This window comes from Silurus meridionalis, chromosome 4 (assembly GCF_014805685.1).
Source record: "Silurus meridionalis isolate SWU-2019-XX chromosome 4, ASM1480568v1, whole genome shotgun sequence".
Classification (NCBI taxonomy): domain Eukaryota; kingdom Metazoa; phylum Chordata; class Actinopteri; order Siluriformes; family Siluridae; genus Silurus; species Silurus meridionalis.
Window position 1 is genome coordinate 13,595,955 of NC_060887.1, and position 18,882 is coordinate 13,614,836.

The 18,882-nt window shown below is 39.1% G+C and overlaps 1 protein-coding gene across 1 annotated transcript; it reads left to right on the forward strand.

The window, feature by feature from the left end:
• The first annotated feature begins 123 nt into the window (after positions 1-123).
• Positions 124-11,689, forward strand: pitpnc1b (phosphatidylinositol transfer protein cytoplasmic 1b). The gene is made up of 10 exons (XM_046847854.1): positions 124-613; positions 1,721-1,869; positions 3,546-3,634; positions 5,279-5,286; positions 5,452-5,523; positions 6,865-6,957; positions 7,927-8,082; positions 8,168-8,231; positions 8,689-8,775; positions 9,568-11,689. The coding sequence occupies exons 1-10, from the start codon at positions 566-568 to the stop codon at positions 9,729-9,731; spliced, it is 930 nt and encodes a 309-aa protein (XP_046703810.1). The 5' UTR covers positions 124-565; the 3' UTR covers positions 9,732-11,689.
• Positions 11,690-18,882: the final 7,193 nt, after the last annotated feature.

An 18,882-nucleotide genomic window follows, 5' to 3' on the forward strand; every position in this document is an offset into this window, starting at 1 on the left:
GAATGAAGGAAGGAAAGAAGGAAGGAAGGGGAGGCTCAGAAGTAATATAACTAGAAAATAAAGGAACTTTGAGTGCACTAAAAGCAGCCAATGGGTGGAGCGCAGAAAAGGGAACGTTTGTAAATCAAAACACGATCCCGCAGGTAGATGTGGCAGACGAGAGAACCTAAAGGATTGCACATGAAGGAGGAGGGGAAAAAATGTAAATAAAAAACATCAAATAGACAGAAGAAGAACAGGCGAGATAAGGATAAAGCGAAAGAGAGTTATGTTACAGTCTGGTGACGTTAGAGTTGTGGCTGCTGAATGAGAAGCACAGAAGAAGGAAGTACAGAACTGTTAGCTAGCTGAGGGAGTGGGAGTAATCCCTTGCAAGAAAGTGGATAAAGTGACAACGTGAAAGAGAGGAAGAGAGAACCAAGTTAAAGAGAAAGTGGCGGGACACGGCAAGATTGTTTAAAATGAAACTGCAAGCAAACACTCACAGGTAGAACAGGTTACAGAGAGACGGCGACACAGTACGATACTCGAGACAGACAGCAGCAAAAGGAGACATAACACAACCATGTTGATAAAAGAGTACAGGATATGTATGCCTCTTACTGTGGAGGAGGTAAGTGTGTGTGTGAGAGAGAATGTAAGTGTGTAAGTGCTGACGTTCGAATTTCCTCTTTGTTTACACGGTAAACTCACACAAATGTCCAAGTTCAAGATGTTATTGTGCTCGTTGCTCTCTGAACTCTGTGAACTCAGAGCCACCAACTCGTCCCGAGTGAATAGTTTAAGCCTTTGATCGGAGACAGATAAAACTTTAACTGGGAAAATTGTACGTTGAAGAACAGCTCCAGCATGTGTGTGTGTGTGTGTGTGTGTGTGTGTGTGTGTTTTCCCTTTCATTAAACAAGTCAGACAGGTTAAAATGTTTATCACTGCAGGCTATAAGCAGAAATCCCACAAAACATATTCATCAGGCTTTTTTATAGGAACATCAACCCAGATGAACAAGTCGGCCAGCTTTCACCTCAGATGCTGTCTGGTCGGGTTGGTTGCAATTAATCGGATGAATGTTAAGATAATGAAATCCGCCGATGCATTCGTAGTCACCACGAGGCTGAATGTTCTTAAGCGCAACAAAACGGTCATGTCTTGTCTTGTTCCTTTAGGCTAAATGTTGAAAAGATAAAATACACACACAAAAAAAACGAGTGTATCATAATGAATGAATTGTCCTATATCAATAAAGCACTATATATGCACAAATGAAAGTGCAAATATAGGAAAGTTTCACTGACTGGTTTTGATGAGTTAACAGTGGGAGTGGGATTATTGGAAATTATATTTTGCATTACTGAGGCACAAAAATAGCTCACTTTTTTTTTTAAATGACAATGCAAACAATAAAACATTAAAATCGTTTATGAAATGATTATTTATATAAGAGACACGGTTTATATTCAATTTTTCTGTCTCATATTAGTTCCTTTAAGTTACTTTAATAAAATAACAAATAATTGGCGCATTTGTGTTGCCAAGACTTGTGTTTATGTAACATGTGAGAAAGAAAATACTAATAGTAACTAGCATTAAGAAGAAGAAGTAGAAAAATATGAAGAAGATAAAGGAGAAAAAGAAGAAGAAGAAAAGGAGGAAGTGAAGGAGGAGGAAGGACAAAAAACTTAAAAATGACAAAAAATGTAACTCTTCTCTCTCTATAATCCAGTACAGAATTGGTCAGCTGTACATGATCAACAAACACAGCGACGAGCAGAGTGGAGAAGGGGATGGTGTGGAAGTCATCCGGAACGAGCCTGAAATACACCCTAAATACGGGTCTGGCCAAGTCACTGAGAAGCGTATTTACCTCAGCAGGTAAGACGACACACACCTCTCAATTACACTATCACTATTATCTCGATCTACCTGATCATTTTGGGGTTTTTTCTGTAAGAGAAATTACATTCCATATGTATAGAAGTACAAGCTAGCCTATTAAACATTGTTAGACAATCAGCATCCATAATTTCCTGGCGAATGCTTCTTTTACTTCTACTACCCCTTAACTTCCTTACCTTCATCAGCTGTGTCAGGTAGCATATCGGCGGAACGTGGAGTCTTTATCTTAACACGCTCACAGCACTAATTATTCATCTTTTATAACATTTAATTTGTAGGCAGCTGTCTTAAAACCCTAACCTTTACTAAAACACATACTCATTTCCTCTCGCTCTTTAAGACGGAGGAAACTGCAGCAGCAGTGTTTGTGCTTTTTTTTTCTTATCTTTTTTAAATATCATTCATCAGTGATGCTCGAGTACAAATTGAATGCTATTCCATTCGAAATCCAACTGTAAACTGTGTTCAGCGCCATGGAATGAATGAGTTCCGGCAGTTCTTATATTTGTACATAGAACTATTTTTTTTTTCAGGCTCCAAATCTAATAGAATCAGTGTTGCATTCTCACAAGCATTAGCATTTAGATTATGCATGCTGAATCAGGAGTAAGTGGAAGAATGAGTAAATAATTGCAAAGACACATATTTGTGAAGCAAAGTACTTTTGGCTCAAATGGCTTGAGAATTTTTTCCACTCTACTCTGCTCTTATCTGGACTGCCGAATACAACTTTCTACAAATCACCACACACACACACACACACACACACACACACACACACACACACACACACACACACACACACAAAACACAAAACACAAAAACATAACCTGCATGAACACAATCCTGAGAGGGCTCAGAGTATAAAACAAAAATAATGTTACTGGCAGAAGTCGAATACATTTTTCAAACCATCACTTTGTTAGAAAAGGCAAGAGAAGCACTAAGACTCTGGTTTAATGATCTGGTCAGGGGTTAAAACCCCAGCAGTGCTAATCTGCCACTGTTGGGCCCTTGAGCAAGGCCCTTAACCCTCTATCTGCTTCAGGGGTGCTGCATAATGGCTGACTCCAGATTTCTAACAAGCTAGGATATGTGAAGAAAAGACTTTCATTCTGCTGTGTTTATGTGATAAAGGCTGCTTTATTTTGCTGAAATAATGACTATAGGGGAACAGTTCGGGCTATAGGAACATGTCCTTTAGGCATCAGAGCGACAGAGGGAGAAAAAAAAAAGAGAGAGGAAAGAGAGAGAGAGAGAGAGAGAGAGAGAGAGAGAGAGAGAGGAACACTGTGGACATGACAGTCGACATGTACAACTTTTTTTCTCATATGTCTTGTTTGCGCCACCCACCCATCTACACATCTGTTCCTACATCTATCACTGTGTTCCTGCGGTTACAAATCTGCACTGCTCTGTCATTTATTACAGTACAGAGGTCTTGCTTTCTCTCACTCACTCTCTTTTTCGCTCTGGATGGCGTTTTTGTCTTTGTGAAACGTTCATTTTATAGCCTACAAAGTTTTATGTGTCAGAGGTCTGCCAGCAGTTAACAGCCTTCGTTTACTTTATCCCACACCACTGACAACTCGAACAGCACAATAATAACTGATCAAAGTGTCTGATAATACTTGAGTTTCTTTTTCTCTTAGTAAATTACCATCCTGGATAAAGAAGTTTGTCCCTATGATCTTCTATATCACGGAAAAGGCTTGGAATTTCTACCCATACACTATCACAGGTAAGTAACAGTAACCCATCACATACTGCACATATACATATCAATCATCCATATGTGGGTCTTCCTCAAACTGTTACCAGAGTCACAAAGGCACATAATTGTACTTGTTGTCTTTGGATGTGGTAGCATTCAATTTTCCCTTCAACTTGAAGTAGGAGACCCAAACATGTTCCAGCATGACAATGCCCCTGTGCACAAAACCAACACCATGAACATATGGTTTACATGGGTTGGAGTGGAAAATCATGCTTGTCCTGCCTTAAAGCTCTGACCCCAGTTGGAATTCTGACTGCACCCCAAACATAACCTTAAATCAGTGTCTAATTTAACTAATGTGGAGCAAACGGGGAGAAAAATATGGATTAAATATTGATTGGAATGTTCAAAAAGAAAATATTAATGTAATGGTCAGGTATTCATACATTTTGGTCTATAAAAATAGTTTACATAAATATACAGACATGAACGATGTCGGGGGTTTTTTTGCATCAAAAAAAAAAAAAAAAAAGAAATAATTGGATTGTAAATATTTCTACGTTTTTTTTTTTTTTCAAACATGCTATTTAAAAGTGACAATGTATCTGGAAATATGTCAAATGCTTTTTTGGCAAGGCACATCAGCTGTATGTTTACAGATACAAAAATAAAAATGATGCCTGTTGTGAACCATGGAGTGGCTGCTTTACTGCATCTGGTACAAGGAGTCTTGAATCTGTACAGGGCACAATAAAATTACAAGACTACTAAGCATTTCTGGAACAAAACGTACTGCCCAGCATCAAAAACTGCTGTCTCTATTGGAACTTATGGGTCTTTCACAGGGATGATGACCTAAAACGGCCCAAAATATAATGAAGTAGGGGAAGTGGTAGCTCAGTGGTTAAGATGTTGTATCAGATGGTTGTGAGTTCAAATCCCATCACTGCTGGGCACTTGAGCAAGGCCCTTAACTCTCAACTGCTCAGTTGTATGAATGAGATAAATGTAAGTTGCTGTGGATAAGGGCATCTGCTAGATGCTGTAAATGTATGTAGAGACTATGGCTCTTCTAGAGTTCTTCTTCTCAGCTATGTTCCCACTGATTACAAATACTGAACCTTTTGAGTGCACAAGGGCTAACAAACCCTCATCTCCATTCCCATGACATATCAACAGTAAACATTATCCCAAATTAATGTTCCATTTTCATGAAAAAGACAAATGATGGAACCTAGATTGTGTGCTTTGAATGTAAGAACTTAATAACAGAAAACACAGGATTTCTCTTTGGCATGCCTGCTATTGGAAACAGAAACACTTGATGTAAAAAGTATTTATGAATGGTGTTGCCTGTTTGTTTGCTTTTTTTTTTTTTATCAAGTCTATTACACATACCTATGTGTGTGTAATGGTTTTATACTATGTCTACAGTTAGACTCAGTGCCCTAAGGTTAATGATTTCATAATAGTGTTTTATTATATTTTTATCTGTAGGTTTTTTTATTATGTTGTATATAAGCTGTGAGAAATGCTTGAGTCGGTGAAACTGAGTGTGCACGTTCCGTATCCTGCGCCAGAGAAATCCTTGACCGTAGCTCTCTCTCTCTGTTTTTCCCTCCTCATTCGTTCCTATTCCACCTGCGTCTGATGGCATTGTTGCTACAGAGTACACAGTAAGTAGCCTTGTATACCGACTTTAACTCAGATGCAGTCCTGATGCACTCAGTGACCATCTGAATGTATCCTATAACCAGCACTTCCTCTCCCTTCCTCTCTCACGTTCTCTCTCTGCCTATATATCTCTTTCTTTCTCTCCTTTTTTATCTCTCTTTGCCCAGTGCTCCTTCCTTCCCAAGCTGAGCATCAAAATCGAGACGCATTTTGAAAACAACAATGGGAGCAATGAGAATGTAAGTACAGTGGTGATAATATGTGCACACTGCGAGTGTGTGTGTGTGTGTGTGTGTGTGCACGTGCACTCTCCACTAATCTTTTTAAAACACAGCTACCTATTCATCCGCATGCTGTGCCCTCACGGTCCTTGTAAGAGCCTCTCTGCTTCTAACCTTCATCCTGAAGGAGGTAGAAATACTGTGAGAAGAAGTTTTTGCACTGTTTCAGTTCAAGAGACATGTTTTAAAAGAACAGGGCTGTTGGTTGGTATGTGGTGGGTGAGTAAAGCAGGTTTTGATAGTGTTGATGTTGGTTTTGGATGCACTCAGTGACTGACAAAAAATTGGCTCAGCCTCAAAGTGCCCTCTCCTATTAAGCCATGCAAATTATGGCTGTACAAGTCCCAACCTGCCTCTGCCGAGCCATCGCTCTGGATCTTCCCACAAATAGACTACACACACCCAGACATTCTCACAGCATGCCGGGCGGAAAATGTTCCGGTGCTCAAACACACGAGTTCACAAATGTTTGCAACAGGGTAATGGGAAACAACATGCATGAAAAGTGTCAACACAAGAGCAAGAGCAAACAATAGAGCAATGCTCCAGAGTGAGAACGACACAGACAGTGAGACACAGAGAGAGAGAGAGAGAGAGAGAGATTGAAGGCAGCGCAGGCAGAAGGCAGAATGAAAAATAAATAAAAAGAGGAGGAGGCAGGTCAGAGACTCGTATACAGAGACTGATATTGCAGTAGTCACTGATGACAGAATCCCATGCTGCTTGTTTTTATCCTGTCCAGCTCTCCTCACTTTCATCCTGGCTGCTGTAAAAGGCACCTGCTGCGCCGCAGAGCCAAGGCCGCTCTGCCTCTGCTCCCTCAGTGGCTCGCTCTCAATTGCGAGGTGAGCAGACTTGGGCAAAGATCCCTTCGCCTGCAGTTGTTTGCATAAATCACTGGCTTTTGAATTCAGCAGACTTTCGTCATTGTATGTTTTCCATACAGTGTCATGCCAAGGGTGTGCTCGAGAACGTTGCTACAGTTAATATTGTTATGGCTTAGGTGTAACACTGGCATTCCGTTTCAAGTTATATTCGTATTGTTTAGTATGTTACATCATTTCCATACTCATTTTTTCTTTGTTTGTTTGTTTCATCAAACTCACGATGCATCCATTTGGCTTTGCAAATTTCTGCCATGACAAATGATTTCCAGGCTTCGGCACATTTGGCTGTTGGCTTTTAGTTCACAGACCCCATTGTGAGGATGTTAAATGATTGTGACTTTCTATCTTGCCCTTGCCATGCTGTGCTGTCACTTGCACGGTCATGTGACTCACTTTGGTGTCACCTGGGCAGGTGTTCGAAGACAAGCCCACACCGCAAGACAGCGTCTGCTTCTTGGATATACTGAGTGACCCGATTCCGGAAAAGTATTACAAAAAACATGAGGTACCCACCCACACACACATACTCCCCACCCACACACACATACTCCCCGCACACACACACACACACACACACGACTTAAAAGGACCTTTCATTGGTCTAATTATTAATGCCTACATGGAAATATAACCGTAATCAAATTCTCAGTATCCAAATGGAAAGTTTGGCTTTTGATATATTTAAGAAAAGATTGAGGAAAAGTCAAATGTCCCCACAAGGTCAAAACTGTCACATACTATATTCCTATCCTTGTGGAGACATTAGATCCCAACCCCCCCTATCCACACATTCCCAAACACAAGAACATTCTGCTATAATTGGTTATGATGTGAGAAAGATCCAAAAGCCAGACACTAAAAATACAATATACACACAACCACACAGGCACACACTCCATAACACACACACACACACACACACACATTTATACTTTTATCTTTTTGATTAATTTAATTAATTTTCATAGTACTTTTGCTACAAAAAATCCACACCTACAACTCAACACAAGTCATTTTTCTTAATCCTGACTCCCCAAGGTCAAATTTGGTCTCCGTAAGCAGATAAATACATGCCTACACACACAAACACACACACTGTAGAGATAGAGAGGAAATTCTGGTTTGGAGTAGTAAATCATTAAACAGCGCTGTGGACTTTCTTGTTTATCGTTGTGCTTAACAGCCGTAAATCTAACGGGCGAAATCATTTGACTGTTAGGGGTTAGTTAGGACGCTGCAACAAAACCCCATACTAGGAGTGCTCCTTCTGCTAATTATCACAGGGAGGCGATGCATCATAGGTGGTCTGCGTAATTACCGCAAGGCCATAGGGCATACATACTTATTACTACACATGAGATTAGACAAGAAATCTATCTTGCTATCGGAATCTGAGAGAACACAATGTGTCCTCTCTCAGGCATGAGCATGTGTGGATGTATGTAATATGTGTGTGACTGATTAACCCACGCAGGACCTGAGCTGCTGGGTGTCAGACAGGACAGGGCGTGGCCCCCTGGTGGATGGCTGGAGAAATAGCACCAAGCCAATCATGTGTTCCTACAAGAGAGTCCAGTGCAGCTTCGAAGTCTATGGGTTCCAGGGCCGGACCGAAGAGTTCATCCACAGGGTGGGTTTCTAGGAATAATCTATTTGGCACTGTTATATGATAAGTGGTGCCCGATGTAAAATAGTGTTTCTTGCTTCCACTGTAGAATATCCGTGACATCCTGCTGGTAGGACACAGACAGGCAGTAGCATGGATGGACGAGTGGCATGGTGAGTGTAAATGTTTTATAAAAAATTATTAAATTAAACCTTTATTTTTAAGTTATCCATTCAATCTGTCTGTCTCTTTCAATTTATAAAATCGATTAACTAATATCTGCACTTACACTGCTCCCTGTTACTCTCAGATAAAAGAAACCTATGCATTAACTCTATCTTATATTTATCTATCCTCTATCTTATATTGGGTTCTTCATAAAAAAAAAAAGAATGCTATTTATTACTGTACTTCACATAAAAGTATATAACAGGGTCCCTTTGACCTTTGGGTTAATTACATTGCTTTTCTCGCCAATATGACCATCTTCTCAAATCCAAGCGATTCAAGTGGTTTCAATGCAGCTTTATTCAGGCATCATACATACGCTGCACCTCCTGCATAATAAAGCACTAATGTGATTTGGTGTGTGTGCCTGGCTAACATGGCTTTGCGTTTGCATTGTGGCAGGGATGAACCTGGAGGAAGTGAGGGAGTTTGAGAAGCAGCTGCAGCAGAAAACGAACCAGAAGATGAAGGATGGCATGAGCATCTCAGGTACTGTCTCAAAAGCTAGAGAAAAAGGATCCAGGGAGGGGGAGTGATTAAGAGTGGCAGTAATCGAGAAATAAAGAGCGTGCCTGAGGATAACGGAGAAGATCCGGAGAAAATATGGAAGGGAAGGACTGGTAGAACAAGTGGGTAGTAGTGGTGATCTTAAATAATGTGGTGCTGCCATGCTTTATGAACTCAGCTGGTCTTTATACAAACAACATAATTCATCCTCCCATGCTATGCTACAATAATGACACTACTGGCATGCTTGAGCGTGTGTGTGTGTGTGTGTGTGTGTGTGTGTGTGTGTGTGTGTGTGGAGGGTCATTCAGAGCCTCCCACCCGCTTCTGTTGGCAAAAGTGCAACAGCACACAGTGCTAATGATAATCCTGATAATAATTACAGTCCAGTGGGTGATATCCCCTGACTTTGAGCTCCTGATGAAAAACCATCATACTCTCATCTAACAGCCCACAGGTCCTAAGGCAGCATGTGCCTCTACTGCCCCTTTAGGCAAAGCAATGCCATTGCTCCTTTCTCAAACCACACTATCGAGAAATCCCCTCCACTACATATCTGGTCATGCATTTTACTCTGTGGAACACGAGCGCCTGCAATTTTTATCCTCACATCTTAAAACAAGCAGAATTCCCCAAGCAGAGGGTTATTTAAAAGGTTAAAGAGAGCGCCGTGCTTTCGATTCGTCTGCGCATGTTTGAGCATCTCTCCACAGACATCTCTTTTTTGTTGATTTTTCATCCACACTCTTGTTCCCCCTTCCACCTCTTTCACAGGCTCAGTTGCTCCTGTACGTCCCTCCTTCTCGCGCTCGGTCTCAGTCACGGATGCTTCGTCACTGAAGAAGATGGGGGTGAACACCGTGGATATTACAGACTCTTCATCATCATGTTCCTCCACATTCAAGAGCCCTCAGAGGCTGAATTCATCATCAAACTAATGCCGCACTACTGCCTGTTAAATCAAACACACCTGCCTGTTACTTTCCAAAGCTGTTGAAGAATCCATTAGGACATGCACAATCAGCAATATGTTTGAAATCTATAAGCTATGCACAGATGTGGTTTTTTTTTTTTTACTGTTGCAAATTCATTCTCTCTAGCTAGTTTTCTCTATCAATCATAGATGATGAAGGTAAACCTCTTCCTCAAAAACACATGAAGCAACCACATCTGTATGAACTGCTGCTACATTAAACAGACAGTGCTTCCCAGCTGCAGTAGCTATCCTATATCTATGCCTTAGAGTAGCTGGGCTTGTTCAGATAGACATAGAACAAAAACCTTACCATTCATCCCACCCTCAAGCACTACCAGTTATACTCATTTGAGCCTGCCAGTTATAAACAGCGTTGACAATGTCAGTGAAGTCAAAAACCTTAGACAAACTGACATTCTCTTCATTAAACCCTGCTAGCATTCTATATTGTTTACACACACTAACACCTCCTCATTTGCTTCTCCGTTTGACCCAGATCGACAATTTGTCTTTACATGCCTCCAGGCCTGCTTCATTAAAACTTAACTATCTTATACCATTAACAGGACTCACTAATGCACCAGCAATACCTACAGTACTGTCCACTTCCTGCATACGTTCTGTTTTTTTGCCGTTTTCCTGTGCAGGATTTTTAGATCTGCAAAACAAAGAGGTATTTTTTTAATTAGTCACACTATGGTGCACATTGTATATTTCGATTTGACATTGCAAAACAATACCTGATCTTGTGAAGAATGCACAATTATGCCTGTTCAGTTGCAATGTAGACATATGGCATCATTACTGAACATGCTAATGGGTTGAGTGGAACACACAAGGTTAACCTTGTTAGATTTTTTTGATATATGTAAAGTATGAGCACCAATATTACAGTCAAAAAACAAACGTGTATGTAACTAAAGTCTGACCAGCTGTTTTTGCCTGGATAGAATAGATAGCATTGGTCCCGAGATTTTAATGCCTAACTGAAAACCTTGGATAAATGGCCCTACCTATCCTGATTATTAGATACAGGCAGATCTGCATGTATTCAAATGGGAACCACACAATTATTTTATGGATTTAATAATAGAATAAGAAAAAAACAACTCAGGGATTGCATTGTTTTACTCTGATCTTTTAGTTCTCATTTTGTTAAATTTACCTACTGTTATGTTAATTACTTCATCAAATCAAAGTGGACATATCCAGCTAAATTGCCAGGAAAGTTGATCCCATCCAGGGTGACTTTTTTCACAATGAGTCCAGGGTTATTGGGACAGGTTTCGAATCCACAGTGTCCCTGATAAAGTGAAAGATAAAGATGAATGAATTGGTGTCCAGCCACCAGTTTACTCAACTGAAAGAAAGAGTCATGCTACTTTTAAATGACTTCGAATAAGTTTTTTTTCCCTCTGTATTTGTATTGTATTTAAACACTTTCCAAAACTGTTTGGAACTACACCATATTGCCTTAATATCTAGTCCAGTCTCTTTTTATGTACATATTTACCATTAGTTAGAGTCTGATTTGCTGCCTATTCATTTTTTTAGCTACCAGAATTCTAATCTTATCAAAAAATCATATATAGCCAGGCTAACATTATGAATCATAGCCATTTATTGTTAGCAAATAAGCAAACTTACCTCAGTACACTTTTTAAAAAATGTGAGAGTTCATGGCTTCCATGGATGTGAAGAAAACACCCTTTATTTGAGGCTTTCTTTCACTCTTACATACCAAAAGCTTTTACTGAGGCAGAGCCAGAGAGGCTTTCCCTCCACTTCAACACTGCTTTATCTATTTTCACACACTGGATCATGTTTTGTTTTTTGTTTTTTTTGCATTGATGACTTTAATTGAATGCCTCAAATTGAAATGTATAATAATAATGTATAATAAAAAAGGGCAGATGCACATTCACTTGATTATATCATATATCATTAGCAAAATGAGAAAAGAACAGACTGAGTACTCTGAAGCTCTTAATACAAATTGTGAAAAATAATACAAATTAATGAGGTAAACTTATACTAGTATATTTCACTACAAATAAAAAACAAATACAAATGAGCTGTAAAAAAAAACAAACAAAAAAAAAAAATAAAATATATATATATATATATATATATATATATATATATATATATATATATATATATATATATATATATAATGTATGTAAACAATATGACTTATTCAATTGGAAATAGCTATTGTTCCTTAATGGTTAAAGTCCTCCCTGCTTTTTTTATTTTATTTTTTATTTTAATTTTTTTTTGGGGGGTGGGAATCAAACGCTGAAGAAAATATCACATGCTATTATATGTTTATTAAAGATGTACTGTATTTTTTTTTTTAGTAAAGTAGGTCTGGGGAGCTGAAAGAAAAATGTATGATGTAAAAATGCTGATGTAAGTTTGTATCATTATTGTCATATCAGGGAAATGAACCCAGGATCCTCCATTTGTGATTATTGTGTGGCATATTCTACTAACACACCATAGACGAGTGTCTGTGCCGTTCAGTTACAGCCGTCTCTTTTATCTCTTTGATCTTGTATCTCTAGCGTCGGACATCTAATTTTTTCTCTGCTATATCTGTTTCCTTGCAGCAAAATGTACTCTGGTGTTACATGGAGTTCACTGAGAGAAGAATGATCTTTATACAACTGGCTCTTAATTATATAGTATGAAGACATAAAGTTTGAGTTACTAGGTTAGAGGAAAAGGTTTATCAGCTGTAATAGCCATAGTGTCTGATTAGTGGGTGCTGATGTTTGTGCTACAGTATGTGCTTCTCTTTTTCTTTTTCTTTTTTCCCCTTTCCCTCATTTTCCTTCTTCCGCCAAGGAAGGATGCCCCAGTGCAAAAGCCTTTCGCAGCCGGTTTATAAATGAGATTAATTAAAGCGATTCGCATAAACACAGCCACATTGACTTCCAGTCTTACCGACACACATGCGCGGCAATCGTTGGATCACCTGTCTGCCAACTAAATTAAAGTGAAACAGGCTGTTGGGAAGGTATTAAGTACTTCTGGTATGCCCTTAAACCAATATTGCCTGAACCCCAAATGACCAAACAACCCTAATGAGTTCAATTGATGTTGTTCCTGAATGAAATGGCGTCATTTGTCACTTCAAACACTCTACATCACTAACAAGCAGATGGTCTAATTCACTGCATTTGTGTAAGTCTGGATTGGTTTGAGAAAGAGGACAAAGCATAATGAAAAATAAAAGTACTTCTACTGTAGTAATAATTCATTTTAAATAAATTACTCAAGATATTACAAGAGTTAAAGAAAAAAAAAGATTTATTAGAAAGCTGCAATGATTAAAGACCATCCAGTGAACTTGTTGATCGCTCAGTGGAGAATAGACAGAAAGGCTATGTTAACCTGGATAACCACTGTTATATCTCACCACAAAATAAAACATCTTACCATACACAAAATGAACTTTGAGGCAGATAGGCTTCAAAAAGCTGAGGCTACATTGGGCACAGACGTACCGACATTGGACTGCTGAAGACTGGTCTGATGAATCTGGATTTCTGCTGAGGCACACAGATGGTAGGGTCAAAATTTGGCACCAACAGAAGGAATAAATGGAACCAATCTGCCTCGTGTCCACAGTCGATACGGATCAGAACCTCAAAGAAATGATTCCAGTATCTTGTGGAATCCATGCCAATTAAAAATTGAGGTGGTTTATAGAGCAAAGCAAGACCCTGCCCAGTATTATTTATGTTCCTAATAAAGTGCTCATCTTTTTTGCTTTCAAAGAGAGATTAGAATAAGTGGCCTTGCATTTATATAACACTATACAGATAATGCCGCTAAAATCTGGGAGCAGTCTAGGATATTAATTAGACACCAGTCTTGGCTTTGTGTTGTCTGTGTAGATAGAGTTGTGCAGACAGATATCTATGGAGAGGGTTCATATCCAGCACAACCCCCTAAAAGAATTAAAGATACAAATGTATATCTGAATTTTGTGTTTAGAGATAACAAATTTGGACTCAAGTTCTCACTCATTTAGACTTCTCAAAAGTATTGGGACACCTGACTTTTCCAGCCATATCTCGTTCTTCTGTTACCACAAAGTTGGAGGTTTACAATTGTATAGAATGTCATTGGATGCAGCAGCATTCCATTTTTCCAGAAGACCCAAACCTGTTCCAGCATGACATTCTGCTTAAGCATACACAAAGAAAGCTCCCTGAAGATATGGTACACATGGTTTGGAGTGGAAGATCTTGTGTGGCCTGCTAGAGAGTTTTAACCTCGACCCTATTAAACACGTTTTGAATGAATTAGAACGTTGACTGCGCCCCAGGCCTCTTCAATCTACATCAACATAAGCACACTCCAAAATCTGGAGGAACATCTTCTGGGAAGATGTTCCTCCAGATTCTGGTATAAACGTGGGAGTCCACATAATACCACATAAATTAAATCCAAAGAAACATGTCAAGGGTCAAAACGGAAGAACAGCCATCACAGGAACTTACAAAAGCAAGTGTTGTCAAGACTTTGCTTTAATTTAAATGTTCATTCAATTTAAACAGAAAAGGGTAAAAGAGAAAGGGGAAAGGGCCCTCTGCTGTTCTGGATGAAAAATTTCCTTAATGGGTGTAACATGGATTTAATGTTTAAATGTTATCAGCATGCAGTGTAGATGCATTCTAACTAACCACATGTATAACAGTACATTATGGACTTATGTTTAGTTTGCACAAAATTACTTTGAAATATTAACTGTGATTGCATTTTTTGAGGCAAAATATACTGTAGCTTCTAGATAAAATGTGCTTTTTTTAGCTTTATAATTAATCGACATTATATAATTTTCATAGGGATTAGAATTATGATTAATTACCCATTTTAATTGATATAATTATTATTATAATTGATTTGATGTTTTATGAATTTTCATCTACCAGGTTTTCCTTATTATATTACAGCTACCTGCCTGGTAGGCTAAAAGCTTTCACACACATTATCCAAGACGTGTCCAGCCAGCCAAATTTGGAAAGCTGCTCTTATCCATTATTATCAAATTTTCAAGTATCATCCTTCTATCCTCCTTTTAAAAAGCATATACATACACACATATATATATATATATATGTGTGTATGTGTATGCAAGACAGGTTCCACTTGGAACAGGTCTTGTAAGGGTCCATCAAAGAAGTTGAGTCCACGTGCTGTGTGTCAGGTGCAGAATTAGCTCCATCATTGCTTTGCATCATTGCATTGTCAGTGCTCAGACTATACTTTGTGCACTGCAACAAGTCAGTTTGCATGGCCGTTGTCCCAGAAGGAAGCTTTTTCACAAGCTGGCTCACAAGAAAGCCTGCAAAAAGTATGCTAGAGACGACCTTTCCAAGAGCATGAACTACTGGAACCATGTCCTGTGGTCTGATGAGACTAAGGTTTAGATTTAGGTTAGGTTTTGGTTTAGATGGTGTCCATAATGTGTGGTGATGCCCTGATGAGGAGAACCAAGAAAATTGTGTCTTGCCTACTGTCAAGCATGGTGGTGGTAGCATCATGGTCAGGGGCTGCATTAGTGACCCCAAACACATTGCCAAGATGACAGCTGCTTTGCTGAAGGTAAAGGTGATGAAGTGGCTAAATATGTCTCCTGACCTGAACCCTATTGAGAACCTGTGGTGCATCCTTAAACGGAAGGTGGAGAAGCACCATGTGTCTAACATCCAGCAGCTCTGTAATGTCATTATGGAGGAGTGGAAGAGGATTCTAGCAGCAACCTGTGCAGCTCTGGTGAATTCCATGCCCAGGAGGATTAAGGCAGTGGTGGATAACAAAATAACAACACTTTTGACACAGTTTTGGCATGTTCACTTAGGGTGTTCTTACTTCTGTTGACAGATTTTTTGACAATAATGGTTGTATGTTGAGTTATTTTCAGAGGACAGTAAATCTGTACTGCTATACAAGCTTCACATTGACTACGCTAAAATATATCCAGGGTTCATTTCTATAGTACTGTCCCTTGAGAAGATATACAAAAATGTTTGCTGAAATGTGAGGGGTGTACACATTTTTGTGAGATACTGTAGTTCCCATTTGCTGTTATAAAAACCTCCACTCTCCTGGGAAGATGTTTCATGAGATTTTGCAGGGTGCTTGTGTAGATTTGTGATCATAGAGCCACAAGGACAATAATAAAGTCAGGTACTAATGTCAGACTTTAAAGGTACTGATGTAGGTGAGCTGAGGAGGCCTGACGTGCAGTCAGTGTTTAAATTCATCCCATAGGTTTTCAGTAGGGTTGAGGTTAAAGCTCTATAGCAGGTCACTTATGATCTATCACTCCAAACTATGGAAAAAGTCCAGGTGGGCTGTTTTTTGTGTAAGAATTATGAACTAACATTATATTTCTGATCTCCCCTCTCCAATCCTGCATAAACACACATATTTACACATTACATGTGAGCAAAGCAACCTTCCCCCCACACACACATCACCGCTAGCTCACACACTCCTCTGAGAGACGAGATGTTTGCAAGGCATTCATTGAAATTCAGATCCTAAATATGGCAATCAGCGCAACCATAAAGGATCCAAATTTAATTGGCCCACCCAGGGCATTAATTCCACAGTTAGTGCCGCACTGCAGAGCAACATATGCTCCCTAATGAATCCCAATGCTTCCTAATAGGACACATTTTATTGATCCACAGAGCCGGAAATACAGTCTCTACTAAATGCCTCCACATGGGCGTGCAGGGTCATGGGTATGGCACGTACCCACCGAGCGAAGCAACAAACACACTCCTGTACACATTTACAAAAATACCATAACACACACACACACTTACACACACGTATATATAGCATCCCACACATGGGTCATTATGCATCATTATGGAGACTTCACCCTATGACAAACAGCCAAAAAGCCTCTCCTCCCCACACATGAGAGGAATAGTAATGAGTGTCGGAGAAAGAGAAACGTCCAGCCCATGCAATCTTCCCCATGTCACACGGTTCTGTCTGTAAAGACTCAATCATGCATTTCTCTTTTTCCCCCCTGCATTTCTGTTACAGCATCAGCTAGCTGCTTTCGAAATCTTTATCTCACTTCTTTTTTTGTCTCTTTTTTTATTTCCTTTACAGTTTTCCTTTCATCAGCTACACTTATCTCTTGCATTCAGATTCACACCTCCCAGCCTCCAGTATTTGCGTTCTGAAGCACAGAGAGAATTCTTTTTCATCAGATCTGGTTTCATCTCACATCCTTCCTCGTTCTCTTCTCGGTTTAGATGAATTCACAAATTGGTTTCGCCAGATGAGGATCAGTTTCCTAATCTGCCACAGGCCGTACCTAGTGCCGAACTCTTGCGCTATTATTAGAATGAATTATGTTTTGAGGAAAGTGGCCAAATGAGTAACCTATGCAAGTGGCTCATGCACACATACTAACGGATGCACATCGTGTTGCACTCCCACATCATGCATATTAACGAGGGCCTGCTCTCAGCATTGAGGCACCGAATGACCATGAGTAAACAAGCCTCTGACTCTGCATTTGATGCCCTTGTGGTATGAGCCACAGCAGAGTTGATTAAAATCCAAAAAAGAGAGACAAAAGGAAACAGGTGATTCAGCAAGCTGACCCAAATCAGTTCAACAGTAATTTACACAACCATATTTGTTAGAGGCTGATTCAAGGAAAGGTGGTTGTTGTTTTTTGAGAAAAAAAGGCTCACAGTGTTTTTTCCCCTCCTTTTTTTTTTAAGGTTTATTTATTTATTTTTATAATATGAGTAAAATGTTCAGTCCCAGGTTTATTGATGCAATCGGAGATGACAAGCCAGGGTCAAAGAATGAAAACCATATACAATTGAAATAAATCTAACCCCCTATGGTTAGGGGTAGGGAAAGTTAATCCATTAATCCATCGTCAGTTGGCTCTTTATACTGGGCAGGGTTATGATGGATGAACAGCCTATCACAGGAACACTACACACATAACTGCTTTAAGGTAATGTAGCACAACCAATCCAGCTAAATGCATGTTTTGGGACAGTATGAGGAAATTCACACAAAACATGCTACATGGAGAATACACAACATTTTTTGTTCACAGGCAGCAATCCAATCTCAGGAGCTCTAGGACCCTGGAGGTATAAGCCTTCAATATCTAATACACTATAGTGCACTGCCCCATCATTTTTTTAAGGCAAAGCAAATTATCATTTGCCTCAATGGTTCGATCACTACAAATAAGCTAATTTATGCAAAAGCACAACTGAGTGCTTTATTCTGATTGGAGGTTTTAAGGTGTGGTATTGTTTCTCAGTTAATGCTCAGGTCAGTAGTTCCAGGCAGGTCCTGACCACATAACAGATCCACAAAGCTAACCAAAATAATGGATGAGTGTTTACTACAGTACACGACAGCATTTTTAATTTTTTATTATTTATAAGTGCAGAAAATACAATACATAAATAAATAGATGTTGATAGTTGATTTATTTATTTATAATTTATTTACTTTTGCAGGTAAAGGAACAATGGAACATACTGTGTATATATATATATATATATATATATATATATATATATATATATATATATATATATATATATATATATCTCATGTGCTCTCTTTTTCTTGCTCTTTTTTCTATTCCTTCATTAACTGCCACCATCAGCAGCCTCCATTATTAGCAATTAATTCACAATGAATGCTAGACATTTGTATAATAAGGTAATTCTACACACAAATGCATTTTAAGGACAAAAGAATCTGCCAATATATACACTATATTGCCAAATGTATTGGGTCACCTGACCTTTAATGCTATAATGGTTCTTTTCCAAACTGTTACCTCAAAGCTGGAGGCACAAATTGTACAGGCTATAATAGAATTTTTGCATTCGCTTGAACTTGGAAACCCAAACATGTTCCTTGAAGATCTGGTTTACATGGTTTGAAGAGGAAGATCTTAAGTGGCCTGCTATAGAGCTCTGATCTCATCCCTACTGAACACCTTTGGGAAGAATTGGAATGCTGACTGCACCACAGATCTCCTCACCTTCATCAGTACCTGCCTTTAGTAACACCCTTGTGGC

Bases quoted from the DNA above. Each gene is read 5' to 3' on its own strand.
- pitpnc1b (XM_046847854.1), top strand. From the start codon at position 566: ATGTTGATAAAAGAGTACAGGATATGTATGCCTCTTACTGTGGAGGAG. The intron at 1,870-3,545 runs GTAAGACGACAC...TTTTTCTCTTAG, and splicing joins AAGCGTATTTACCTCAGCAG to TAAATTACCATCCTGGATAA. The intron at 8,776-9,567 runs GTACTGTCTCAA...CCTCTTTCACAG, and splicing joins GGATGGCATGAGCATCTCAG to GCTCAGTTGCTCCTGTACGT.